The 27,126-nt window shown below is 43.0% G+C and overlaps 1 protein-coding gene across 1 annotated transcript in view; it reads left to right on the forward strand.

Moving 5' to 3' along the window:
• ramp1 (receptor activity modifying protein 1) overlaps positions 1 to 27,126 on the forward strand; it is a 114,319-nt gene that overhangs the window by 82,350 nt on the left and 4,843 nt on the right. Inside the window, exon 2 of the mRNA XM_060928660.1 lies at positions 9,676 to 9,811. Coding sequence (XP_060784643.1) covers positions 9,676 to 9,811 — 136 coding nt within the window. The remainder of the gene's footprint in view (positions 1 to 9,675; positions 9,812 to 27,126) is intronic.

Raw genomic sequence — 27,126 nt, forward strand, 5'->3', positions numbered from 1 at the left:
TCATGGTTGCATAGAGTGGTTATTTGAGTTGTTTGAGCTTGAGTCCTGGGTATGACTTTAAACTGCAACCGGTGGTAAGTCTCTGGTCCGGGAAGACTTGAGTATTGGAGAAAGTGGAGTTACCCCTTACTCACCATTGCTCCCAGGTCTGCTCTGACCTGGAGTGGTAGCACCTGCCTGAATTCCAGCTATGGGTTAAATAGTACATCACCAAACAGGCGCTGGCAGGAAGGCACTTTTCGGTGCAATGTGGCAGATGAACCCAACAGGGTCAATGGCACACCACCAGATGGTATGTGGAAGAGCCACTCAAATGGCCAACAGATGGTATCACTTGGCAAGTTGGTTGTGATTGTGGGGCAACTTCCATACCCATCAGGTCTGTGGCACTTTTGTGCACCACTTGGCATCAGATCTGGAGGTCCAGAGAAACATGATGGGGGCATGACATCGTTAGTCTTATCTTACTGCTCAAGGCACTTCGTTAGGAGAGGAGAATAGTATGCAGGAGCTCACAAGGCCAGACATTCCATGGCGGCTTGGCCAGGCTGTTCATGCCACCGCTGCGGGCAGCTCTGTCGCTCTGGTGCGGGTCTTGTGGCCCATCTGCGTTTCTGTGCATCCTAATGAAGCAGTCATCATCATTAGCGATGGACAGCCAATGATGACAATGATGTTTGAGCTTGAACCAACAGTTAAGTCACCGAGATCACATTTTCCCCATTCTGATGTTTGATATGAACATTAACTGAAGCTCTTGACCTGTATTTGCATTATTTTATGCACTGATGTTGCATGATTTGCTAGATTGGATAATTGCATAAAGTAGCAGGTGTGAAAATGTTCCTACTAAAGAGGCCAGTGAGTGTATATTTGCAATATAATATAGTGACTAATTAGCAACTCTGGTCCACTATGCAAATTGGTGAAAAAAGCATTTGTTTTCTGACTGGCTGACTTATCTTCACTTCCTTCTCTAAGCTGGCTTATTAAAACAATGTGAAACACTCAAAAGCATCATGCTATTGATTATGTAAGCTGCATACCACTGATATCATGTGTAACTTGGCTGCATAATTCACTAATTGTTTAAAACATTGGGACATCTATTGTCAGCTTTGCCAGACTAAAATATGTGCAATCTTACACTAACATCCCTAGGGGTCAATAATCACTCTTCTACTAATTTATTCCAGACTAATTGAGTGAATTTGGAGTGGATTGGATTGCACACTCATCTGTCTGAAATGACTGCTGTTTTTTTTTTATGCATTAACGTAGAGACACTGACTACCACATGCCGCCCACTGTTAAAGCACAATATGTCTATGGATTTCACTTAAGGCGAAATCGCCCCTCTTTCTGCTACAAAGATAGAACATGAAGTTCTGGTCTATTATTAACGTCCCTATTTCCTACTCAGTAAAAGCTTATTCTTACATGAATTGCCTAGAAGTAAGCTGAACATTTTCACTCTTTTACTGGTGACCTTTAGCCAGCAATAGCCACCCTACCTTAAGAGCACAGTGCTTGTACTTATTGAGCACCCAGTATCTCCATAATTAGATTTGATTGCTTATGACAAAAGATTCATGACCTAGTTCACATAGGAGACACTCGTTTACATGAACAAACATGCTCACTTTAAGGTATAAGTGGATATGGATGTCCACAAACTATGTGAATATATTTTATGCTCAACTCTGTGACCCATAAAGCTAATGGTATTATGTGAGTCAAACAACTTAATCAAATAGTGTATGTTCCCTAGTAATAATGACTCTGAAATCATTCCAGAAGAAAATAAAAGAAAAAGAAATACAAGTTTAATGTTTTCCCCCAGAAATCCGTGCCGAGTTTGACATTTGGCATGAGATCCATGTGTCAGACTTTGAATATGTATAAAGCTTTGACGGAAGCAATACAGGAGGGTCACAGGAACATCACTCTGGAACTCCATGCCTTTAGCTAGAGATATATTAAATGTTTCATCTGCTAACTTTTGTTTGAAACCCCCACACTAACGTAATGTTGGTTGGCAGTCAAGGCTCTCAAGAGCAGAGGAGTGCTAACCCTGAAGCTCTTGAATTCCTGAGAGACGCACCATTCTGAAAAAAGCTTGGTATATTTTTGTTCTGCTCTAAACATGGTTACGCAGGATATATACTGCATTATACTGTACATGCACTCATTATGTTCTACAATACAGCATTTATCCTCTATAGAACGACACAGTGCAATTTCAGACCCCTTCAGATGAAAATGCAGAAATTCGTTGTGCCCTTTTGTGTAAAACATATACAATAGTAGTGTTTCCATTACTTTCGAGTGCTCTTTCACTACAGACTAATGTCCTCCTTCCAGTTGCTGGCCTTGAATCAGGAACGAGTGTTTGTTTTCCTATTGCATCATTTTCATCTTTGTTGTATAAGTATATTGTATATGCCCTAATATCTAGTAATGTCCACGATCATCACAGATCTCCAAAACAACTACTGAAAAACACATCTATATAGAGCTAGCTAGTTCTCGATCATCAAGCTTATCATTTATTAGCTGGTTAATGCTAGCTACTGGGACAACTGCCAATTCCCATCCACCAGCTCTCTCCTATTATACAAACATCTACCAACCAAGAAAGGTGAAGACTAACACATGGTTCCTCTGAGATGTGAGAGAATAGCCAAACTTGTCTTTTCAAACTGCTGCTCATGCTGTATTACAGGGCAGCGTAACAAACTTGGAGGAACGTGCCATCTGCCCTTTTCCTCATACATGAGCTGATACTGACAGGGGAGCCTTTGGCTGCTGGAAAAACTGTATTATACTGTACATAAACATTGTATTCTAACTGTATAATGGTGTGTATAAATACACTGAGTATATGAAAATAAATAGATAAACAATACGATAAAAAACAGAATATATGGCCGTAAATTGTAACAGTTGGTAAAAGTAGTAATAGTAATTTGAGTCACCAATTGTTTTGTTTCGGTGCTATTTTATTCATGCACTATACAGCAAGTTCCATTTGCTGCTTCAGACAATTCTGTAATAATCACAAAAATAATGAAATGATGTACTCAGTAATATAGGTTTGCCTTCTCTATTTTCTCTTCAGAATTGTATAGGTTATTGTGGAGTGCATTGTATGTAGGAAATGAAACCAAAAGATGGAAACGGGAACAAAACTAGAAGGGCACATGTTCGAGTGTATATCTCTGCCAAGCCACATATCATCAACATCAAAATCAAATCACTTGAACCTAGGATAATACTAAAGCTCTACACCAAATTTCATCCAAATCCATTTACTACTTTTGGAGTTATGTTGGGAACAGACAAAAAAAAATAAAAATCCTGGATCTGCATACATATCCGGATTTGTATCAAAATCTAATTAATTGTTCCTTGGCCCATGGATCACCTTTCCTCCAAATTTCATCAAAACATAACCTCCTCCAGGCAGCATGGTGGTGTAGTAGTTAGCACTGTTGCCTCACAACAAGAAGGTTATGGGTTCGAGCCCAGTGGCTGACGGGGGCCTTTCTGTGTGGAGTTTGCATGTTCTCCCCGTGTCTGCATGGGTTTCCTCTGGGTGCTCTGGTTTCCTCCAATGACATGAAGGTTAGGCTAATTGGTGGCTCTGAATTGACCGTAGGTGTGAATGGTTGTTTGTCTCTATGGCCAAGTTTACATTAGACCGTATCTGTCTCGTTTACTTCGCGGATGCACTGTCCGTTTACATTAAAACGCCTGGAAACGCCGGGAAACGGGAATCCGCCAGGGTCCACGTATTCAATCCAGATCGTGTCTGGTCCGGTGCTGTGTAAACATTGAGAATACGCGGATACGCTGTGCTGAGCTCTAGCTGGCGTCGTCATTGGACAACGTCACTGTGACATCCACCTTCCTGATTCGCTGGCATTGTTCATGTGATGCGACTGCTGAAAAACGGCGCGGACTTCCGCCTTGTATCACCTTTCATTAAAGAGTATAAAAGTATGAAAATACTGCAAATACTGATGCAAATACTGCCCATTGTGTAGTTATGATTGTCTTTAGGCTTGCCATCCTTCCACTTGCAAGTGGCAGGTGACGCGCATACCCGATATGCACTGGGATCACACACACAGTGGCTCAGTCCCGAATTACTGCTCGTGCACTTCACTCGCGTGCTCTGTGAGCTGCGCAGGGCCGGAGTGCGCACCCTCCAGAGGGCACTCGCTGTTCAGGGCGGAGTGATTTGGAGCGCAGGATGCCTGCGGAGCCGAGCGTATCCGTGTATTGGCGTTGCTGTGTGCACGCGAATCGTGTATTGGCGTTGCTGTGTGCACACTAATCGTTTTAAAAACGTTAATCTGATGATCCGCTGATACGGTCTAATGTAAACCCCACCTATGTGTCAGCCCTGCAATGATCTGGTGACTTGTCAAGGGTGTACCCCACCTCTTGCTCATAGTCAGCTGGGATAGGCTCCAGCTTGCCCGCAATCTTGCACAGGATAAGCGGTTATGGATGGATAACCTCCTCCATCAAAGTTGGTGGAGGTAAACACCAATAAATAGATAGATATTTAAAAAACATCCAGCTAACTGAGTAGATCATTCCATCAAGCTTGTAACCTTTGCTGCTCTTTCCATCATTTTAATTCTGTTTACCGCTCATTGCAGGCTGTCTTCAGTACACAGCCATTGTCATGTAATAGCTAGGAAATGACTTTTGATGCCTTATCACTGAAAACAGAGCTCAAACTCAAGCATGTACACCAACACACACACCCACACAGAATGAAAAGCCCAGAAGCATTGACCTGTGACTGACTGACTTCTCCCTCTCTCTTGAGGGTCTCTCTTCTCTCACATTACTGAACTGATAGAGTTGACACTGCCTGACATGGAGCAGAAATGTCCCTGCCACAGTGTCTGAGCCCTGTGTGGCTTTATGGTTCATCGCTGTACACACTGATCAAAGCAGGATATGAATGAAGTATAGCGCGAGAAGGTGATGGCAAAGCACATTTGAAAAGCGTTGTTATTGTTTTTCCAAGTGCTGCATATTAAACGCAGTGCGTCAGAGTGAATTAAACTACCCCTCCATATTTCTTCTCTTTTTAGTTCTGTCCTGGTGCTTCCTGATTTCAGTTTCCTGTGTGTTCCATATTATGTAGAGGAAAAAGAAAAGACAAAGGGCGAGAATTTATATTTTCCGAGACAGCATTTTCACTCTAAACTTTTACCATAACTTAGTGCCTTTACAGCTGACTCTCGTATTAGACATAGTTCAGTCATTTATGGGAGATTGTACTTTTCACTGGATTTTGAGGTAAAGATATGCTGAGCTTTACTCTGCAACATGGATGTGAAAACGGGGATCTTAAATACTGTGTGATGGCGATCGTGTTCAGGTGTGTATGATTTAGTAATATGAGAGTGTGAGCGTGACCGAAGTGCTGACTGATCGGGATGCATGCTGTTTAGAAATTTTATTGCTGGCCCTGCGGAACGTCACCATGTCACATGATAGAAAAGAAAAAGACACACTGTACAACATAAAATAGAATTTAGAAAAAAAAGATCCCCCAAACGAGCTGACTATACAATATACAGATAAAAATGTATTTTTATCATTACATAAAAAAATGTATATTGTATAGCTGGTTTGTTCTTGGGTTTTTTTTTCCCCAAAATTCTGTTACATGTTGGACAGTGGGCGGCATGGTGGTGTAGTGGTTAGTGCTGTCACCTCACAGTAAGAAAGTCTGGGTTCGAGCCCCGTGGCCAACGAGGGCCTTTCTGTGTGGAGTTTGCATGTTCTCCCCGTGTCCGCGTGGGTTTCCTCCGGGTGCTCCGGTTTCCCCCACAGTCCAAAGACATGCAGGTTAGGTTAACTGGTGACTCTAAATTGACCGTAGGTGTGAATGTGAGTGTGAATGGTTGTCTGTGTCTATGTGTCAGCCCTGTGATGACCTGGTGACTTGTTCAGGGTGTACCCCGCCTTTTGCCCGTAGTCAGCTGGGATAGGCTCGAGCTTGCCTGCGACCCTGTAGAACAGGATAAAGCAGCTAGAGATAATGAGATGAGATCATTACATAAAAAAACGTATATTGTATAGCTGGCTTGTTCTTGTTTTTTTTTTTTTTTCCAAAATTCTGTTATATGTTGGACAGTGGGCGGCACGGTGGTGTAGTGGTTAGCGCTGTCGCCTCACAGCAAGAAGGTCCGGGTTCGAGCCCCGTGGCCGGCGAGGGCCTTTCTGTGTGGAGTTTGCATGTTCTCCCCGTGTCCGCATGGGTTTCCTCCGGGTGCTCCGGTTTCCCCCACAGTCCAAAGACATGCAGGTTAGGCTAACTGGTGACTCTAAATTGACCGTAGGTGTGAATGTGAGTGTGAATGGTTGTCTGTGTCTATGTGTCAGCCCTGTGATGACCTGGCGACTTGTCCAAGGTGTACCCCGCCTTTCGCCCGTAGTCAGCTGGGATAGGCTCCAGCTTGCCTGCGACCCTGTAGAACAGGATAAAGCGGCTAGAGATAATGAGATGAGATGAGATGTTGGACAGCATGTCTTTTTCTTTTCGCATGTTTGATAACTTGCTGCTGTAACAAAACAATTTCCCAGCTTGGGATCAATAAAGTCAATCAAATCTATATATCTATCTAAACCTCATGGGAACAAGGTGGCTGCCGTTTTCGGAGTCAGGGGCTGCAGTTGCTCTCCATCTGCTGCATGAGCTAGAAGACGCCTTCATGACGTCAGAACATCACCCTCGTTGTCTGGAATCTCCGATGACAAACGTACGTTTCCTGATTCTAGAATGCGTGAATAGATTTAGATAATAAGAAAAAAAAAGCGAATGTGTGAATCGTTTTAGATTTTAAGAAACACCTGGGTCTGATATGTGATTTCTGTAACAGTGGCACTAAAAGCCTTTTATTATTCTATTACTTTATGCTACAGTGTAGGCTGATTATATAAATGTTCAGAAAACACTCAACACTGTATTTATGTGAATGCATCCCAACAAAGAATTATTAAATGAGCACTATAATTTATTTTGTCAGTAATTATGTTTAATTTAATGAAAAGGAAAGGGAAATTTAAACTGTATTAACTGTAAGCAACAATAAGGTTCTTCCCTGCCCACTGTGTAACTGCTTTTCAGTCGAAACCAACCCAGGCTGTGTACTGTCTCGCCTGGGGTTAGCTGTTTTGAGTTCTCTATTTAGTTATCCTTTATATGGTTGGTTTGAGTATCGGTATTTCAACAGCATCTTACACTAGGTATTACTGTCACTTGTTCAGTTGGCACTAGAACTTTCTTGTCTAGAAGTTCAGCACTTTGTGTACCTGACTTTTGCACTCATTGTACGTTATTCTGGATAAGTGTGTCTGCTAAATTCCATGTTAATTTACGTAAATGTAAACTACAGCAGGAAGTAACAAGAGTGCTCTGAGAGCACAATATCCCCCGTTGGCAACTAAGCCACAACTCTGGTAAAATGCAACTGAATTGAACGAAATTGCAATATGTGTATTACCAACATATAACAAAATCCTGAGACATTTCATGCAATTCCTCCAAAAATTGCGAGAGGAGTTGATTTCAGAAGGTGAGCACCCTTCCCGGGATGGACGGATGGGCAGACAGATGGATGGACGGATGGACATTGCCACGACATAATCCTCCTTTGGGCCTTTCGGCCAGTGAGGGATAAAACATGCCCAGCTTGACTGCCGTATTTTATAACTCCTTCCTAACTGAGACTGGCTGTTCATGTTGACCATCAAATCAGTTGTAATCAGCCGAAGAGGACAATGACTGCACCGAATGTTCGTGTTTGTTTGAAAGTGTAGTCCATGGCAGCCATATTTGTATGCCATGGTGTGTTCTGAGAAATGAATATTCTTGCTAACTCCAGTGTTGAGCTGACATTCACTCAGCGAGTTCATCAGGAACCTACTGGTAGCTTCTCCAGTATTAGGTTTGTCACATGGCTGACAATGTTGATGTTCAGCTCAGGGCTCAGTTCTGCAGCTGACCTTTTTTTTAATGATGCTAAACTGTTTGATTTTAGGATTGTACCAGAATTTTTAAGTCAATGATATGAACATTTAAGTTCATGTCACAATTCAATTCAGATGCGTTTCAACAGATTCTTTAAAAGGAATCTGTCCAAAAGAATGATTGAGGAGTCAGATGTCATTAATGCTGTCCCCAGCACTGTGTTTCCAGTGGCAACGTGAGCAAGCACATTGTGTGCAGAATCAAGAGCTTTGGAGGACTGCTTTTGCATCATTTATTATTATTAGCAACAAATCAACTTTGTCCTGGTGGTGCACTGGGTAATGTTGCTTACTGACACTTCCAGGGTTCCTGGTTTCATCCTCATCTGGGATTACTGTTTGTGTGAAGTTTCATATCTTTATACAGTATTACATTGCATTACAGGCATTTAGCAGATGCTCCTATCCAGAGCGACATACAACGTACCCAGAGCAGCCTGGGGAGCAGTTGGGGGTTAGGTGCCTTGCTCAAAGGCACTTCAGCCATTCCTGCTGGTCCAGGGTATCGGACCAGCAACCTTTTGGTCCCAAAGCTGCTTCTCTAAATATTAGGCCATGGCTTCCCTATGTATGCGCTCTCTGCATCCACATGGGTTTCCTCTGAGATTCTCTGGCATTTCCTCTGACCTTCCAATATGTCAATGAGAGGATTGGCTATACTAAATTGTCCCGGTGTGTGAATGTGTGTTGATGATTCACTGCAACTCCCGACTCACACCCATAATTCCTGGGATAAGCTCGGGATCCACTACAATCCTGACCAGGATAAAGCACTTACTGATGATGAATGAGTTAAATCCATTTAATTCAGTGGACTAATTGTAAAAGATGTGTAATATAATTCTTTTGAGAATGTTATTCATCTAGTTACAATATTCTTGCTGTGAGCTGCAGCTTATTCAGAAGGTCCGGGTTCGAACCCAGTGGCTGGTGAGGGCCTTTCTGTGTGGAGTTTGCATGTTCTCCCCGTGTCTGCGTGGGTTTCCTCTGGGTGCTCTGGTTTCCTCCCACAGTCCAAAGACATGCAGTTAGGTTAACGTGGGGCGGCCTTGGGCTAAAGTGCCCTGAACAAGGTACCTAACCCCTGACTGCTCCCCGGGCACTCTGGTGTGGTTGCCCACTGCTCTGGGTGTGTGTGTTCACTGCTTCAGATGGGTTAAATGCAGAGGATGAATTTCACTGTGCTTGAAGTGTGCATGTGACAAATAAAGGTTTCTTCTTCTTCCTGCAAATAAAGCCTTAGAATTATTCAATGTGAGACAAGATATAACAACTTCTTAGCATCTTTCATTGTGAAATAGGTACAGTACAAACTAACTTGCTAACAGGTCATTCATTTATAGAATTAGCTTGTCCTTGTCACTGGCCCCTGATTTTCATTTGCAGTTTATTAAGTGCACATGTTACCGTGTTAAAATAATTTTTAGGCAGGAAAGAAAGAAAACAGTGAAGGCACTGGAATCTATGCTGGTATATTCACCAAAGCAATAGATCACAGCTCTGATGTTGAATCTAACATCATGTACAAGATGTAGAACTGAATTTATTTACCAGAAGTAGTAGTGAAATTAGTGCTTGACCTTCCTGAATCAATTTTTCTTTTTCTTGCAGTAACTCTCTCTGCAGCAGCAATGGCTTGTAACAGCTATTATGAGAGTGCCATCAAGGAGCTTTGCCTGGCCAAGTTCAAGGAGGACATGGAAGCTCTGGACCAGGGCCACTGGTGTAGCTGGGAGGACACAGTAGAGTGAGTAGCAGCTTATTTCACACCACACTGCTATTGCCTCTGTCTCCCCGTAGACTTGAAATGAACGTCCACAGTCATAGATCAGTGAAAACTGACATGAAGACCTAAAAATCCTGAAGCAATTTATTTGGAATATTTTAAACCATTTCCTGTCCATTCTTTCAGCTTTTGAAATGTGTCTAAAACAGACTCAAATCAATCCTGCAAAGCCAAACTACTAAACCTTCAACATGTTTGGAGATTGAGGTGCTGTAGCTGGAAGCATGCAGAATCAGAAGTGTTTTATTAGAAGCCACCATCCAGTTGACAACTATCCATGAATATTTGAGCATTCATGTGAGTAATGTAGAAACAAGATGAGGTGGAACCACTGCTGCAGGTAGTGATGCATAGCTGTGAAAAAGATAGCTTAATGGTTCTGATTCCATCATTTTTGACTACACTGATACAATGGGCATATAGACACAAGGTTTATTTAACCGACTTAGAATTCAGTTTATTTTAGAAGCATTTTTGTTGCATTTCTTGAAATTCTCTTTTCATCCTGACAATGAATAAATCAAACATTCTGATGATGATGATGATGATGATTAATAATAATAATAATAATAATAATTAGTTCAATTCATATAGTGCCTTTCTCACACCCAAGGCCACTTTACAAATTTGGGGAAGAAAAAAAAAAGGAGTCCACCAAAAAAGAATCAGGATGTAATTCCAATGGCGTAGCTACCCACAGTCCCACCAAAAGGCACACGAAGATAAATCCCGCACAGCTGCCGGGCAACATCACTTGGAACACTGTGCCATTGATCCACAAAGTGAGCACAGAAGCACTGCCACACAGAGCGCTGGACAACCCAGATGTTAAAAGGGCAACAAGCTCAATGCAGTCCATAGTGAGGAGCACAGGCATCACCCACGGTGGACCAAGGTCAAGGAAACCGATGCCCAGAACTGGGTCCAGAGCTGCACCACAACCAGTGGAAAAAAAAATCAAACTATACAAAGACAAAAAGGAAAAAAAAATCAATGGCAGTCACAGGGCTGTAAAAAGCCCTTCCAATTATTTCATGAAATGATTGGATGGCCTACCTGCATGCCTACCTACCTACCGGCTTACCTGCATGCATTCTGCCCGTGCACTGCACGTGACCAACCAGAACATGACCAGTGTCTTCCAAATGGCTTGGCAGACATATTGCTAAAGCTAGTGAGCTAGTCGCACAAGAATGGCAGAAAAAGCGTAGCCAAAATTTCCATGTTTGTTTGTTTACATTCACTCTGATGATGTTGGGTGTTTTCTGACATGAGAATGAGAAAAGAGAGAGTTGGATATGACAGTGATGTGTTAGGATCCTCTCCCCAGTGGATCTCTCTCATGGGATCATCCTCCTCCAGCAGTAATCAGGCAGAGCATGTTCATGTGTTTGGGGGGGGCATAAAGGGAGGGGATAGGATTTTTCACTTGGATACTTTCAAAATTTAGCTTACTCTTGCTGGTTTCTCCAAGTTGCCTACCCTATCTTTAAACAAAGGATGCAAAATAATCCGATTATCTTTTCAGTTCCAAAATAAGGATATTTATTCTCTCCAATAGAAAGGAAAGCAACCATTTGTGAACTGAACGTCGCAGAGTGAAAATGTTTGTTACTCAAAACTTGAGTTCCCAGCTTTTTTTAACCACATGGACTGGCTGCAAGCCACAATGTATTTGATGGGCCGGTATATAAAGCAGTGTCTGTTTTCAGGATAAGTGGTATCAGGCTGTATGGTTGATGGCACCAAGTTATGCCCAAGGCACATCAGTCAGGGTGCAAAAAAAAAAAAAGCCAAAACATGATGAGAAACAGGTTCACAATGGGGCAGCATGATTCTGGATGAAATACAGCAGAAATCAGGAAATATATATTTTTGCATTAGAATTGAGATCAAGAGTCTCACTCACATTTCTTGAACCTATTCTGTAAAGAACAGTATGTGCAGAATATTTATAAAAGTGTGGTAGGTTGCTACGTTTTGTGAGTGGATGTTTGTGAACGACCTCTTGTCTGCATTTTGAATTGCTGATTTTACTGGTCTAAATCCTGAGCAAAAATAACTGCTATAAAGTATTAAAAAAACAAACAAACAAAAAAACTCCATTGTTGGCCTAGAGCACAGCATGTCCTCTCAAAGTTAAAAGAAAAGCAGCGCTATTAACAGCTGGATAATAATTAGTTGAGGCAGTGTTTATGCTTTTCCGCCAACAGCAACTCTTAAGACTCAGGTGGGTGAAAACTGGTCTTGATAAACGGCAATTTATGCATAATGCGTCACTGGCAGTTTTTGAGCGTGCCAGTGTGAATGTGTGTAGCCTTGACTCACTTGCATCATTCCATCATTACATAGTCAACAGTTGTTCAGTACTTGGGAATATGATTAACATCAGGAAGAATATCATTTGTAAACAGGCCAATTTCTCTCTCTCACACACACACACACACACACACACACACACACACACACACACACACACACACACACACACTGTGTATTCAGTATTCGGTGTATACACAAGTCCAAGACCATTAATTTGAGCATTTGTTTTAATCTGTATTTAATTTTATCTGTATTTAAATAAATAATTGGTAGCCTTCTGCCGTTCTAGCCCATCTTCAGGGTTTGGTGCATTGTGCATTCTGGGATGCTTTTCTACTTACCACGGTTATATATTTAGTGGTTATTTGGGTGACTGTAGCCTTTCTGTCAGCTCAAACCAGCCTGAGCAGTCTCCTCTGACCTGATGCATCAACAAAGCATTTCTGTCTGCAGAACTGTCGCTCACTGTTTTTTTTTTCATCATTCTGTGTAAAATGTGGAGACTGTTGTACATGAATGTCTCAGCAGTTTCTGAAATACTCAAGCCACCAGCAACCGTGTTTATACAGTATATCATGCATTCTTATGAGATATATCTCTTATATGGACACAAGTGTTTCACTGGGAAATATGCCACTCATATTTTTCATACATGCTACAACCGGGACATTGAGTAACATATTTTCCAATGTTTTGATAAATTTGCATCGTTTGTTTGTGAATGTGTCTACATGATAAAAATAAACTCACGCATTGTCTTGAATATATGAAGTTTATCTTCTCATGTTGAAAAACTAGTATTTTTCATACAAAATACATCATGGATCTGAGTGACATATTTAAATAATATTGGCTGGCTTCGAGTGGTATATAAGATATATATTCCATTCAGCTAGCATGATACTGAACGAGTCAAAGATGAGTAGCTGAATAGAGTATATCTGATATACCATGAAAAAAAGGCAGCCAATATTATTATTATACCTACACATTCGATGGAACAATATAGATTTTATAAAAAGTTATGAACAGGGGAGTAACTTACCAGTATTGAATGAATGCTGATTCTGATCGAATGTAATTCAATGTTCTGTTAATCCAATGTACTGTACAAAGTCAAAGTTCTAACAATAAAAATGGTACAAGTCCAAAAAGCCTGAACAACAACCCAACTTGTATACAAGCTATATACAGGTTTACAGTTCAAGTTCAGTTACTTTTGGTCATAGTTAATTGTTACACTGCAGTTGTTCAAAACAAAAGGGCTTTACTGAGTGAAGTCCACGAGTGAAGTCCTCTTGTAAAAGTCTCCATCACTTTTCCTCACTTCCAAGTAGAACTTTGACAATATTTCCGCTATTGCTCTCTTTTCCAGTTTTTCGATGTCCGTTGGTATGTTTTTCTCTTGTAAATATGTGTGAAGAATATCCAGTGAAGTTTTGCCTTTCAGGTGTTCAGTGCATCTTTCTCTTTAAATCTTCCGCTTTTAATGATCTAAACCTCGCGGCCATTTTTGTTTACAAACTGTCAGTCACTCACTAGCGTGGAAGTTATACATCTATGACGTGTCTCTTTTCCAGTTTTTCAATGTCCGTTGGTATGTTTTTCTCTTGTAAATATGCATGAAGAATATATAAAAAAAGTTCTGGTAGCCTTTCAGGTGTTCAGTGCGTCTTTAGTTTCAGTTTATTTATTTAGTGCTTAAACCTAGCACTGGATTAGCCTCGTCTTGTCTCTTTCTTGGCCGACAAAGAAATGACTGTGTATGTGCAGCAGAAAAGTTTTGTCATTGGATCTTCGCGTGAGCTCCGAAATGTGATGTCGTGTTGTCTTGACAACGTGCAATAACGATATTGCGCACTCATTCACCATTGGGGAGAGTGGTGTAATACATGGAGGATAATCTATATGATAACAATATTGCATGCTATCAATAAACCCACTAAAAGGGAATAGAATACATGTTTTTATTCCATAATTCCTGATATTTCACTCTGATGACGTCACTCCCAATGTTTTCCTGCTGACTAGAAAATGGTGAACCAGTTCATTGTTGTCAAAATGGTGAACCAGTTCAGAATTAAAATTCTTTTGATTAACTTCTTTTTTTTTTGTGGCTGTGTCCATATAATATAAATAACAACATTACATGGCGGTCCAAAGATATGAAGTTTATCTTGTATTGAAATTTTTTTCACTTGTTCTCTTCGCTCACTCATTATATATACATTCACCACTCGAAGATAAACTTCATATCTTCGCACAACCGTGTAATATCCTCGATATATTATTACGGTTAAGTGAAGTGATCTGGAATTGTGACAACAAAAATAATCCTCTTTAAAGTTTTATTTTCAGCATTTTGATCAGTTGTGTTTTAAGCATCTAACCACTGATCTGATGAGAACATTGCATTTGTGGTATAACTGAAGCAACTGCCCATATTGCTCCAGAAATCACAACCACATCTCGCTAAAACTGAAGGATTGTGTCAGAAGTATCTAATGTTAACATTGCTCTGGAGTGCTCACGCTCAGCTGTTCCCTCACTCTAGGGCTCAAGAAAACGTTTGTTCTCATTGACCTTTCACTCATCATCCTGCCATTGACGAAGTTTAAACAGTCGACAAGGGATTTCATTCAAGCGGTTGAGTAGTTGGTCAATTCAGCATTTGGATTGTTTTGCCCCAATCCCTGAAGAATAGTTAGCAGTATCATTGGCTTTTCATGGATGTGATAAGGACATAAATTTGCCTCTCAGATTTAGCTTCTTCCTCTACATTTGATCCCTCATAAGGTTTTTTTTTTTTTTATAAATGCTGCTGAGCAAAGCTGGTGAACATCTATTCTTTTGGGTGTCCAAGCCAATGGTTTTATAAATAATCTGAAGAAACCAGTTCTTGCTGGAGAGGATCCTTCTTTATTCAGCAGACTGAGACTTTATTCAACAGTGAAACCTGCTCTTCATTTTGTTAGAAGGAAAACAACAACAGGACGGAACGGTGGTGTAGTGGTTAGCACTGTCGCCTCACAGCAAGAAGGTCCTGGGTTTGAGCCCAGTGGCCGGCAAGGACCTTTCTGTGTGGAGTTTGCATTTTCTCCCCATGTCTGCGTGGGTTTCCTCCGGGTGCTCCGGTTTCCCCCACAGTCCAAAGGCATGCAGGTTAGGCTAATTGGTGGCTCTAAATTGACCATAGGTATGAATGTGTGTGTGAAATGGTTGTTTGTCTCTGTGTTAGCCCTGCGATAACCTGGTGACTTCTCCAGGGTGTAGCCTGCCTCTCACCCATAGGTGGGGTTTACATTAGACCGTATCAGCGGATCATCAGATTAACGTTTTTAAAACGATTAGTGTGCACACAGCAATGCCAATACACGATTCGCGTGCACACAGCAATGCCAATACACGGATACGCTCGGCTCTGCAGGCATCCTGCGCTCCAAATCACTCCACCCTGAACAGTGAGTGCCCTCTGGAGGGTGCGCACTCCGGCCCTGCGCAGCTCACAGAGCGCGCGAGTGGAGCTCACGAGCAGTGATTTGGGACTGAGCCGCTGTGTGTGTGATCTCAGTGCATGTCGGGCATGCGCGTCACTTACCACTTGCAAGTGGAAGGATGGCAAGCCTAAAGACAATCATAACTACACAATGGGCAGTATTTACATCAGTATTTGCAGTATTTTCATACTTTTATACTCTTTAATGAAAGGTGATACAAGGCGGAAGTCCGCGCCGTTTTTCAGCAGTCGCGTCACATGACCAACGCCAGCGAATCAGGAAGGTGGACGTCACAGTGACGTTGTCCAATGACGACGCCAGCTAGAGCTCAGCACAGCGTATCCATGTATTCTCAATGTTTACACAGCACCGGACCAGACACGATCTGGATTGAATACGTGGACCCTGGCAGATTCCCGTTTCCAGGCGTTTTAATGTAAACGGACAGTGCTTCCACGAAGAAAACGAGACAGATACGGTCTAATGTAAACTTGGCCATAGTCAGCTGGGATAGGCTTCAGCTTGTCTGCGACCCTGTAAGAACAGGATAAGCGGCTACAGATGATGGATGGAAAACAACAACATGCACACACGACAGTTGTTGGGCTTCAGGAAAATCAGTATCTCTAAATACATTATGGGGGGAAATGCATCTGTGGTCCGATCATGAGCAAGCACTCTTATTAAGTCATCCTGCAGAATGTGTTGCAGTTACAGGCACACAGTGGAAATGTATGAGTTGTGCATACTGCCTGTACGAGCTATGCGTGTTTGCTGAATTTCTCGTCATGTTCCCAGGCATGCAGTTGTAAATGCTGTGTGGGTTCTGTTAGTGCTGCTAATCATACACACAAAGTTTGACTTGTTTATCTGGTTTGTTTGCCTCTCCTTTCAACAGTGAGTCATTTGTTATGCTAACCATGAGTAATATTTGCTGTGATGGACGAAGTTGACCTTGGCCACTAGCAGTGAATTTTATTGTGCTTTGCAGTAGGAGACAGTGCCATAGAGCAAAATATGCTCATGGGTAAAACATGAGCTTTGTCGTTGTGCACTAATTCATTTTTTTCTCTCTTAAAAAATGCAAATAAGCCTGATATTCATCAACAGACTAAAGCGAAACATGAAGTTAGGACATTAAGAGGTGTTTCCCATAAACAGCCATTGCCATTAATTTGTATATTATATACCTTGTTTGAGTGGATAGTGAATTGCAAGACCAAGATATGAGCGCTGCAGTGAATGAGAATTATTATTGATGTTGTAGATCCAATTATTTTTCTAATTTGATTACATAAGAGAGCGAGAACTGCGGCACGGTGGTGTAGTGGTTAGCGCTGTCACCTCACGGCAAGAAGGTCCTGGGTTCAAGCCCAGTGGCCGACAAGGGCCTTTCTGTGTGGAGTTTGCATGTTCTCCCTGTGTCCGCGTGGGTTTCCTCCAGGTGCTCCGGTTTCCCCCACAGTCCAAACACATGCAGGTTAGGTTAACTGGTGGCTCTAAATTGACTGTAGGTGTGAATGGTTATCTGTGTCTATGTGTCAGCCCTGTGATGGCCTGCGACTTGACCAGGGTGTACCCCGCCTTTCGCCCGTAGTCAGCTGGGATAGGCTCCAGCTTGCCTGAGACCCTGTAGAACAGGATAAAGCGGCTAGAGATAATGAGATGAGATGAAGAGAGAGAGAACAACTTTATTCATCACATGCTTGTGAAATTCCTCTCTGCATTTAACCCATCTGAAGCAGTGAACACACACATGCACAATGAACGCACACACATACCCAGAGCAGTGGGCAGCCATGCCAACAGCGTCTGGGGAGCAGTTGGGAGTTAGGTGCTTTGCTCAAGGGCACCTCAGCCCAAGGCTGTCCCATATTAACCTAACCGCATGCCTTTTGAACTGTGGGGGAAACTGGAGCACCCGGAGGAAACCCACGCAGACACGGGGAGAACATGCAAGCTCCACACAGAAAGGCCCCCCCATCAGCCACTGGGCTTGAACCCAGAACCTTCTTGCTGTGAGGTGACCGTGCTAACCACTTGCACCACCGTGCCGCCTAGAAGCATAATATAGAAGGCATGCTCCTGTGTTTTTGTTTTGTTTACCTAATTCTACCTCAGGAAGGTAATGTCTGCATCCATTCTTGTAATAGACCTGATCCACTGCGACATTTAGTGTGTGATATTATTACTGTGTGAATGATGTGATTTTTACAATGTTAAAAGCCAGTTTCTCCCTCAACTCAGGAATTTATTTAGGACTGTATTCAGAGTTGATGCGGAAATTGTAAAAATCAGTATTCAGACCTCAGCAACAAATACAGACTAAGCACTGTACAGGCTGCTGAAAACAGAAATGTTTTGCAGTTACAGTATGTGAGATTCTGACTCTTGATACAAGTGCATTTGTGTTGTACAATATTAGCTTCAGTGCGAAACACTATTCTGTCCAGCAGGTACTTGTGTTGTTCTTATCTAAACCCTATCTCTAACACTTAAGAAAATTCTGGCAACCTTGGGAGCCTGGACTACTTACAGATGAATGCCATAATCTGAAGACCAGGACATCGTCTTCAGCTGAATAACCTGATTCCGAATACAACTAACTTTCTTGTGGAAATATACTCACCAGCCACTTTAATAGGAACTTGTTCTTGATTCGAAGAGTCCTGTTCTTGGCTGCAGGAGTGGAGCCCAATGCAGTCTTCTGCTGTTGCATGCTGAGATGCTTTTCTGCTCACCATGGTTGTAAAGAGTGATTATATGGGCTACTATATCCTTCCTGGCAGCTCGAACCAATCTGGCCATTTTTCTCTGACCTCTCTTATCAACAAGGTGGCGTTTCCACCCACAGAACTGTCACTCACTTGATGTTTTTTGTTTTTCACACCATTCTGTGTAAACTCTCGAGACTGTTGTATGTGAAAACCCCAGGAGATCAGCAGTGAACATTTAACTGAAGCTCTTGATTTGTATCTGCATGATTTTATGCATTGTGCTGCTGTCGAGGGATTGGCTGATTAGAGAACTGCATCAAATAGCAGGTGGGTGGGTGTTCCTAATAAAGTGGCCGGTGAGTGTATCTTGACAGTACATTCTGGTCTGTGAATGTGAGTGGCTCGTTCTCTTCTGAAGTGCACAGCTTAGTGCTCATGATTATGACCAATGCTTGGTACCTAAGAAGTTTCTCCTGATCATCTATATGCGTCATTTGTGCATTAGGGCCCATGTGTACTTTCTTGACAAGGTTGAGTAGAGCGTTTCCCAGGGTCTGAGATCAAGCAGTTCCAGTTATTAAAGAGCTCATGAAAATAGCCTTGGCTCTCCTCTCACACAAGATCTTCCTTTTACCTGCTCAGCAGTGCACAGAAACAGGGACAGCGACACTAGAGCTAAAGAAACAGCTGCAGTAATGATCGCTACCCTTAAAGGATTACTGATGTTGCTACTGGAAGGTGAAAGAGCCAGAACACCACACTGATCAGTAAACATCCAACAAGAAAGACATCTCTCTCCAATCCAGCCAATCAATCAATCAATCAATCTCTCTCTCTCTCTCTCTGTGTGTGTGTGTATGTGGGTCATTTAGACTTGGATACACTCGATGTGACTGTTCAGAAGAAATGTTCTGAGCCCCAGGGGAAAAAAGAAACAAATGAAATGACAAACCATCACTTGGGTGGTGAAAGGCCATTTATGTAAAATAATCTCGTCCCACATAGAGAGTATTAAATTGAGCATAAACACAAAAAGGCACGTTGTGTACAGTCTGCATCTGCTTAAGCTATTAACAGCTCATCACTGGTTTTATTGCTTATACTGGAGTGGACAATTAGATGCTTCAATATTTATATATTTTACAGAAATGAACTAGACTGGGCGGCACGGTGGTGTAGTGGTTAGCGCTGTCGCCTCACAGCAAGAAGGTCCTGGGTTCGAGCCCCGGGGCCGGCGAGGGCCTTTCTGTGCGGAGTTTGCATGTTCTCCCCGTGTCCGCGTGGGTTTCCTCCGGGTGCTCCGGTTTCCCCCACAGTCCAAAGACATGCAGGTTAGGTTAACTGGTGACTCTAAATTGACCGTATAGGTGTGAATGTGAGTGCGAATGGTTGTCTGTGTCTATGTGTCAGCCCTGTGATGACCTGGCGACTTGTCCAGGGTGTACCCCGCCTTTTGCCCGTAGTCAGCTGGGATAGGCTCCAGCTTGCCTGCGACCCTGTAGAAGGATAAAGCGGCTAGAGATAATGAGATGAGATGAACTAGACTGGGCAGCACGGTGGTGTAGTGGTTAGCACTGTTGCCTCACAGCAAGAAGGTCCAATCCCAGCGGCCGATGAGGGCCTTTCTGTGTGGAGTTTGCGTGTTCTCCACGTGTCCATGTGGGTTTCCTCTGGGTGGTCCGGTTTCCCCCAGGGTGCTCCGGTTTCCCTCGCAGTCCAAAGACATGCAGTAAGGTTAACATGGGGTGGCCTTAGGCTGAGGGGCCCTTGAGTAAGACACCTAACTCCCAACTGCTCCCCAGGTGCTGTTGGCATGGCTGCCCACCGCTCTGGGTGTGTGTGTGTGTGTGTGTGTGTGTGTGTGTGCTCATTGCGTGTGTGTGTGTGTTCACTGCTTCAGATGGGTTAAATGCAGAGAGGAATTTCACAAGTATACATGTGATGAATAAATTTCTTCTTCTTGGATAGATAGATAGATACAATTATAGTTAAATATATAACTTGAGGTGCTTTTCAAGATGGTGGCGCGTGCAGACGCAGCGGCCCCTCTCTGTCCCAATAATGTGGTGTTTACATGTTTGTCTTCGTCGGTATGCTCGAGTGATGGTATGTTTTCGTCGCGTTTGTCCGTCCCAAGGCACACATACAGCCGTGGGACTCTTTTTGACATTGGCAACACTTTTTTTCTGTAAGTTAAACCCGGCACACGCTAAGGAACTACATGACCTTGGCCTACTCCGGCGGCCCGCTTTGACACTGACCCCCACTACTGCTGCACACCCACAGAGGAAGTGCCGTAGGCGGTGCGAGAGGAAGCAGAAGTGGGGAAAGCGCGGGGGTATCTGGGCCAGGCTAATGGCTAATCCACACAAGCTGGCTATACCGTCCATCGTACTCGCCAATGTACGCTCCTTGGATAACAAACTGGATTATATTCACCTTTTGAGAGCAACCCAGCAGGCTGAGAGAGTGTGCTGTGTTTGTGTTCACGGAAACATGGTTCAACGACAGCATACCGGACTCCGCCATCCAGTTTGACCGGCTAACATGCTATCAAGCAGACAGAGCCCTCATTGAAGGAGGTAAGACCCGCGGCGGCGGGGTCTGTGTTTACATCAGGGATGCTTGGTGTCAGGACGCTGTGGTAGTTTGCAGACACTGTTCACCCCTTGTGGAGTTTATGATCATCAAATGCCGGTCCTTCTATCTACCGAGGGAGTTTTCTGCCATCCTGCTTGTTGCAGTTTACATTCCTCCCAGCTGCAACAACGATAGGGACAAGGCACTGAGTGAACTGTACTGCACCATCAGCAACCAACAGACAGCCAATCCGGAGGGACTTCTCATCGTAGCTGGGGATTTCAACCACGCAAATCTCAACAGTGTTTCCTCAGTTACATCAACACATTGACTTTGCAACATGGGGAAACAACACACTGGACTAGGTTTACACTACACTGAGAAGAGCATACAAGGCCTCCCCCCTCCCCCCTCTCGGTGCTTCAGACCACATCACTGTTGTGCTAATGCCAGCATACAGGCCGAAGGTCAAAGTCACCAGACCAGTCCAGAAGCAGGTACGGGTGTGGCCAGAGGGTGCTTCCTCAGCACTTCAGGACTGCTTTAACATCACAGACTGGGACATGTTTAAGCAGGCAGCCACTTACAACCACCAGATCAACATCCAGGAGTATTCAGACGCTGTTACAGCCTACATTAGTAAATGCACTGATGATGTCACGGACATTAAGACCATCACAGTACGGGCCAACCAGAAACCATGGCTGATGGGGGAAGTCTATCGGTTACTGAAAGCCTCGAACACTGCTTTCAGAGCAGGTGATGAGGCTGGTCTGAGATCAGCAAGAGCCAACTTGTCCCGTGGCATCAGACTAGCAAAGAAGCAGTACAGTAGCAGGATAGCCCATCATTTCACTGACAGCAGAGACACAAGGAGTCTGTGGCAGGGGATACAGACCATCACGGACTATAAACCTCAACCACAGACCTGTGACAAGGACATCACTCTGCTGAACAGTCTAAACAACTTCTTTGGACAGTTTGAAGCCAACAACCGCATGCCTGCACAGAAGACACCACCCCTTCCGGATGACCAGGTGCTGTCCCTGTCTCCAGCCAGTGAGAGGAGCTCCCTCTCCAGGATCAACACCTGCAAAGCTGTAGGGCCTGACAACATTCCAGGTCGTGTGCTAAAGGACTGTGCAAAGGAGCTCACAGAAGTGCTCACAGACATCTTCAACACCTCCCTGAGCCAAGCTGTTGTTCCCACCTGCTTCAAGAGCACCACCATCATCCCTGTTCCAAAGAAGGCCTCTCCATCCTGCTTCAATGACTACCGCCCTGTGGCACTGACCCCCATCATTATGAAGTGCTTCGAGCAGTTAGTCATGCAGCACATCAAATCCATCCTCCCTCCCTCCATGGACCCATTCCAATTTGCATATTGGGCCAATCGGTCCACTGATGATGCAATCTCCACCGCTCTCCACTCAGCTCTCACTCACCTGGACACTAAGGACTCTTGCATGCAGATGCTGTTCTTAGACTTTAGTTCAGCATTTAACACAATCATTCCCCAGCAGCTGATACAGAAACTGGACTGTCTAGGACTAAACACCTCCCTCTGCAACTGGTTGCTGGACTTCCTGACCGGAAGACCACAGGCAGTCCGGGTCGGCAGCAACACATCCAGCACCATCATACTGAACACAGGGGCCCCCCAAGGATGTGTGCTCAGCCCCCTTCTCTTCACCCTGTTGACCCACAACTGCACACCAACACACAACAGCAACCTCTTCATCAAGTTTGCGGATGACACGACTGTGGTGGGACTCATTAACAACGAGTCATACTACAGGGACGAGGTGAGCCAACTGGCCATGTGGTGCAGAGACAACAATCTCACTTTTAATGTGGAGAAGATGAAGGAGATGGTTGTCGACTTCCGGAGAGTCTCCACCCAGCATCCTCCACTGACCATCAATGGTGCCGCTGTGGAGAGAGTGAGCAGCACCAAGTTCCTGGGTGTGTACCTCACCGAGGATCTCTCCTGGAGCAGCAACACTGCATCGCTGGCCAGGAAAGCTCAGCAGCGCCTCTACTTCCTCAGCAGACTGAAAAGTGCTCGAGCACAAGCCCCTATCATGCAGACCTTCTACCGCAGAACCATCGAGAGCATCCTGACCAGCTGCATCACTATGTGGTATGGCGGCTGTACTGCATCCTGCTGGAAGACCCTGCAGCGCATAGTGAGAGCAGCTGAGATGATCATCGGTGTCCCCCCCACCCTCCCTTCAGGATATTTACAACACACGCCTGGCCCGCAGAGCACTCAGCATTGCGGACGACTCCACCCATCCCAACCACCACTTCTTCAGCCTCCTGCCTTCTGGGAGGAGAATGAGAAGCCTCCGGGCGAGAACCAGCAGACTGAGAGACAGCTTCATCCACCAAGCCATCAGGATGCTGAACTCCCTCCCAGGCCAGTACCCCCTTCCCTTAATACACAAACCAAATGTCACCAGCCACTTTAACGAACTGTAACGAAATTCAATTGCACTATGCTAAAACTGTTTACAATACTGTCTACACGTTTTTTTTTAATTTAATTTTTTTAAGTTAATTGCACTATATAGAAACTGTTTAGAACACTGTTTACACTTTTTACATATCTGCCATATTTATACTTACACTGAAAAATCTGCTCATACTGCCCTTTTTTGTTAATTGCACTATATAAAAACTGTTTACAACACTGTTTACACTTTAATCTGTTTACACTGATTTAAAACTGTTTACACTGTATCTTTAATCTTTGATAAACTTCACTGCTACACTGTTTATACTGTCATATTTGCCATATTTATACTTACACTGAGAATTCTACTCATACTGCCATTTATTTATATTTATATTTATACTGTTAATTACTATACTGTCAGACTGCTGTTCCCATTTACATTGTTCATTCTGTTTATATTGTCATTCGTCACATTTAAATTTATACCATTAATTCTGTTCACACTGCCACATTTGCACTTTCTGGATTGCCACTGTCTTGTCTTTTCTTAGATAGCTTTAGCTTGTGTGCAGCAAAACAGGCCCAAATTATGATACTACCACCACTATGTTTCACAGATGGGATAAGGTTCTTCTGCTGGAATGCAGTGTTTTCCTTTCTCCAAACACAACGCTTCTCATTTAAACCAAAAAGTTCTATTTTGGTCTCATCCATCCACAAAACATTTTTTTCCAATAGCCTTCTGGCTTGTCCACATGATCTTTAGCAAACAGCAGATGAGCAGCAATGTTCTTTTTGGAGAGCAGTGGGTTTCTCCTTGCAACCCTGCCATGCACACCATTGTTCAGTGTTTTCCTGATGGTGGACTCATGAACACTGGCTAATGTTAATGTGAGAGAGGCCTTCAGTTGCTTAGAAGTTACCCTGGGGTCCTTTGTGACCTTGCCGACTATTACACACACTGCTCTTGGAGTGATCTTTGTTGGTCGACCACTCCTGGGGAGGGTAACAATGGTCTTGAATTTCCTCCATTTGTACACAATCTGTCTGACTGTGGATTGGTGGAGTCCAAACTCTTTAGAGATGGTTTTGTAACCTTTTCCAGCCTGATGAGCATCAACAACGCTTTTTCTGAGGTCCTCAGAAATCTCCTTTGTTCGTGCCATGATACACTTCCACAAACATGTGCTGTGAAGATCAGACTTTGATAGATCCCTATTCTTTAAATAAAACAGGTGCCCGCTCACACCTGATTGTCATCCCATTGATTGAAAACACCTGACTCTAATTTCACCTTCAAATTAACTGCTAAATCTAAAGGTTCACATACTTTTGCCACTCACAGATATGTGATATTGGATCATTTTCCTCAATAAATAAATGACCAAGTATTATATTTTTGTATCATTTGTTTAACTGGGTTCTCTTTATCTACTTTTAGGACTTGTGTGAAAATCTGATGTTTTCAGTCATATTTATGCAGAAATATAGAAAATTCTAAAGGGTTCACAAACTTTCAAGCACCACTGTAGTACTTAGACAAGTCTGAAATATTATATGATATTTTTAGCTGTCAAAATGTTAATGAGGGAAAATGAGAGGGAGGCTGTGAAAAAGGGAAGTACAGAGCGACTCCTTTAGATCCTAAACATCTCAATCCATAGTTTATCATGAAAAGGAAAAGGTTTTTGAGGCTTGGAAAGGAAAGGTGATCATTTCCACCATAGGTTTTTGATTATAGAATGTGGGAAATGTTTAAATATTTTATTTACAGAACATATCGTTGTTGTTTTTTCAGTTTAACAAACTCCTTAATTGATTGCTTATAAAGACTGTCTGGTAATGAAGACGGTCTTAAGAACTGTACATGTTCTGCCTGTGCACTCTGTTTCCAACAGTTTAAAATAAACACAGGTCAGGAACTGTTGCAGGCCGAGAAATGCATGCAGTTTTATAGACAACAGCAGCTGCAGCCAGCCTCACCGTCACGAGGGAACGACTAGAGAAGCTGTCCTGGGTTCAGGCTGGGTGAGAAGCCCAGGAGGTTTTAGTAGTCCACTGACATGCAGAATAAAACCACCTGAAATACGTCTGTTCAATCGAAATGTTAATATTTCTTCTATTTTGCAAAGTGTTTTTTGTGGTAAGAGCTTCTCCGCTGGCTGGGACGTTTGTAGCGAATTACAAACACTTGTTTTTTTTTTAATGTATTTAGGGGTCTTTGGGTACGAGTTACATAATGTATATTTATGCAGGTGTGCTAAGATGTCACACAGATCTGGCACACAAAAAAGTTGAGAAAAGGGAAGAAGGACTTAAGGGAGTGTTCGGAAAAGTTCTTATAGCAGTATTGAATATCACATTAGTTATTTCAAAATTAGTTCACATGTTTTAAAGTCTTGATTTTTCTGTAAAGCTGCTTCATGATATTGTCTGTTGTTAAAAGCGCAATACAAATAAACTGACGTGACATTAGAATGATGCATTTACGTAGTGTAGGATTTGTGTGCATGTTTTATGGGGTCCTTTTAAAATGGTTCATCCCGGTCCTGGGTAGTAGTTACAGCGGGTCTGACTGCAGCAATAAGAGTGTTTACAATATACTGATATGGTGATATAATCATAATAATAATAATAATAATAATAAGCTGTACCAGTGTAGATGAAATAATATGTTTATCCCAGATGCAGCACATCCCAGAATAGATAAGATAATAAAACTCTGAGCTGTAGAGTTGATCTTCACCAGACGTTGGCTTCCCCGTTGTATCTGCTCAGTCAGGCTCACACTTGATGCCAAGGCTTGCAGGATCATTTCCATGAGCTGTGCACTCAGCTCCCAACAGGACACACTCGGGCCAAACAACCGTTAAAAACCACTTGTATGATCTAGTATCACTTGGTGACATTAATGACTTGGAGAGGGAGCGTGAGAGAGACAAGCAGTGGTGACAGTACTGTGTCTGTGCTCGACAATATCCAGGTTTTAGCTGTCTGTCAGGTACTTTGAAGCAGGCTTGTTGTTAAGAAGTGTGCGTGTGTGTTTATTTATATACTACTGAGGACCAAATATCCCTACAAGGATAGTAAAATCTGACAGTTCTGACTTTGTGGGGACATTTGGATGGTCCCCACAAGGACATTGCTGTTCTTGTGTTGTTGGTTTTTTTTTTTTGTTAAAAAAAAAAAGAGACAAAAAGTTTCCTTTTCATTACGGAGGTTAGGTTTAGGTGCAGGCACAGCATTAATTAACTGCAATAATAATTATGGCAATGGAAGGTCCTCATAAGGATATTGAGACAAACGTGTGTGTGTGTGTGTGTGTGTGTGTGTGTGTGTGTGTGTGTGTGTGTGTGTTTTTCAATGCATGCACCTCTCAACCTAATTGATGCAAGATTTAATATAGGCAATTTTGGGTTGGCAGGTTAAGAGTTCAGAGCCCTGTAATATATTGTAAAATCTATTCCAATTCCCATCGTCAGCATGAAACAGGGTTTAATTGCATCTCATTCCTGTGTAATTCTCAAGTTAATCGCAGTTAAATTCAGAGATGTTATTGTCACTGTGTGCTGATATTTGTCTCCAGTTTCTCTAGTCAGTTATATTTAGTGGTGTTAAACCATTCGGAAATTCAGTCTACAGACTCATGGAAGTGACATCTGCTTTAGGATCACAACCCTGTCCCCCAATCATACACCA

This window comes from Neoarius graeffei, chromosome 9 (assembly GCF_027579695.1).
Source record: "Neoarius graeffei isolate fNeoGra1 chromosome 9, fNeoGra1.pri, whole genome shotgun sequence".
In the NCBI taxonomy this organism is placed as follows: Eukaryota; Metazoa; Chordata; class Actinopteri; order Siluriformes; family Ariidae; genus Neoarius; species Neoarius graeffei.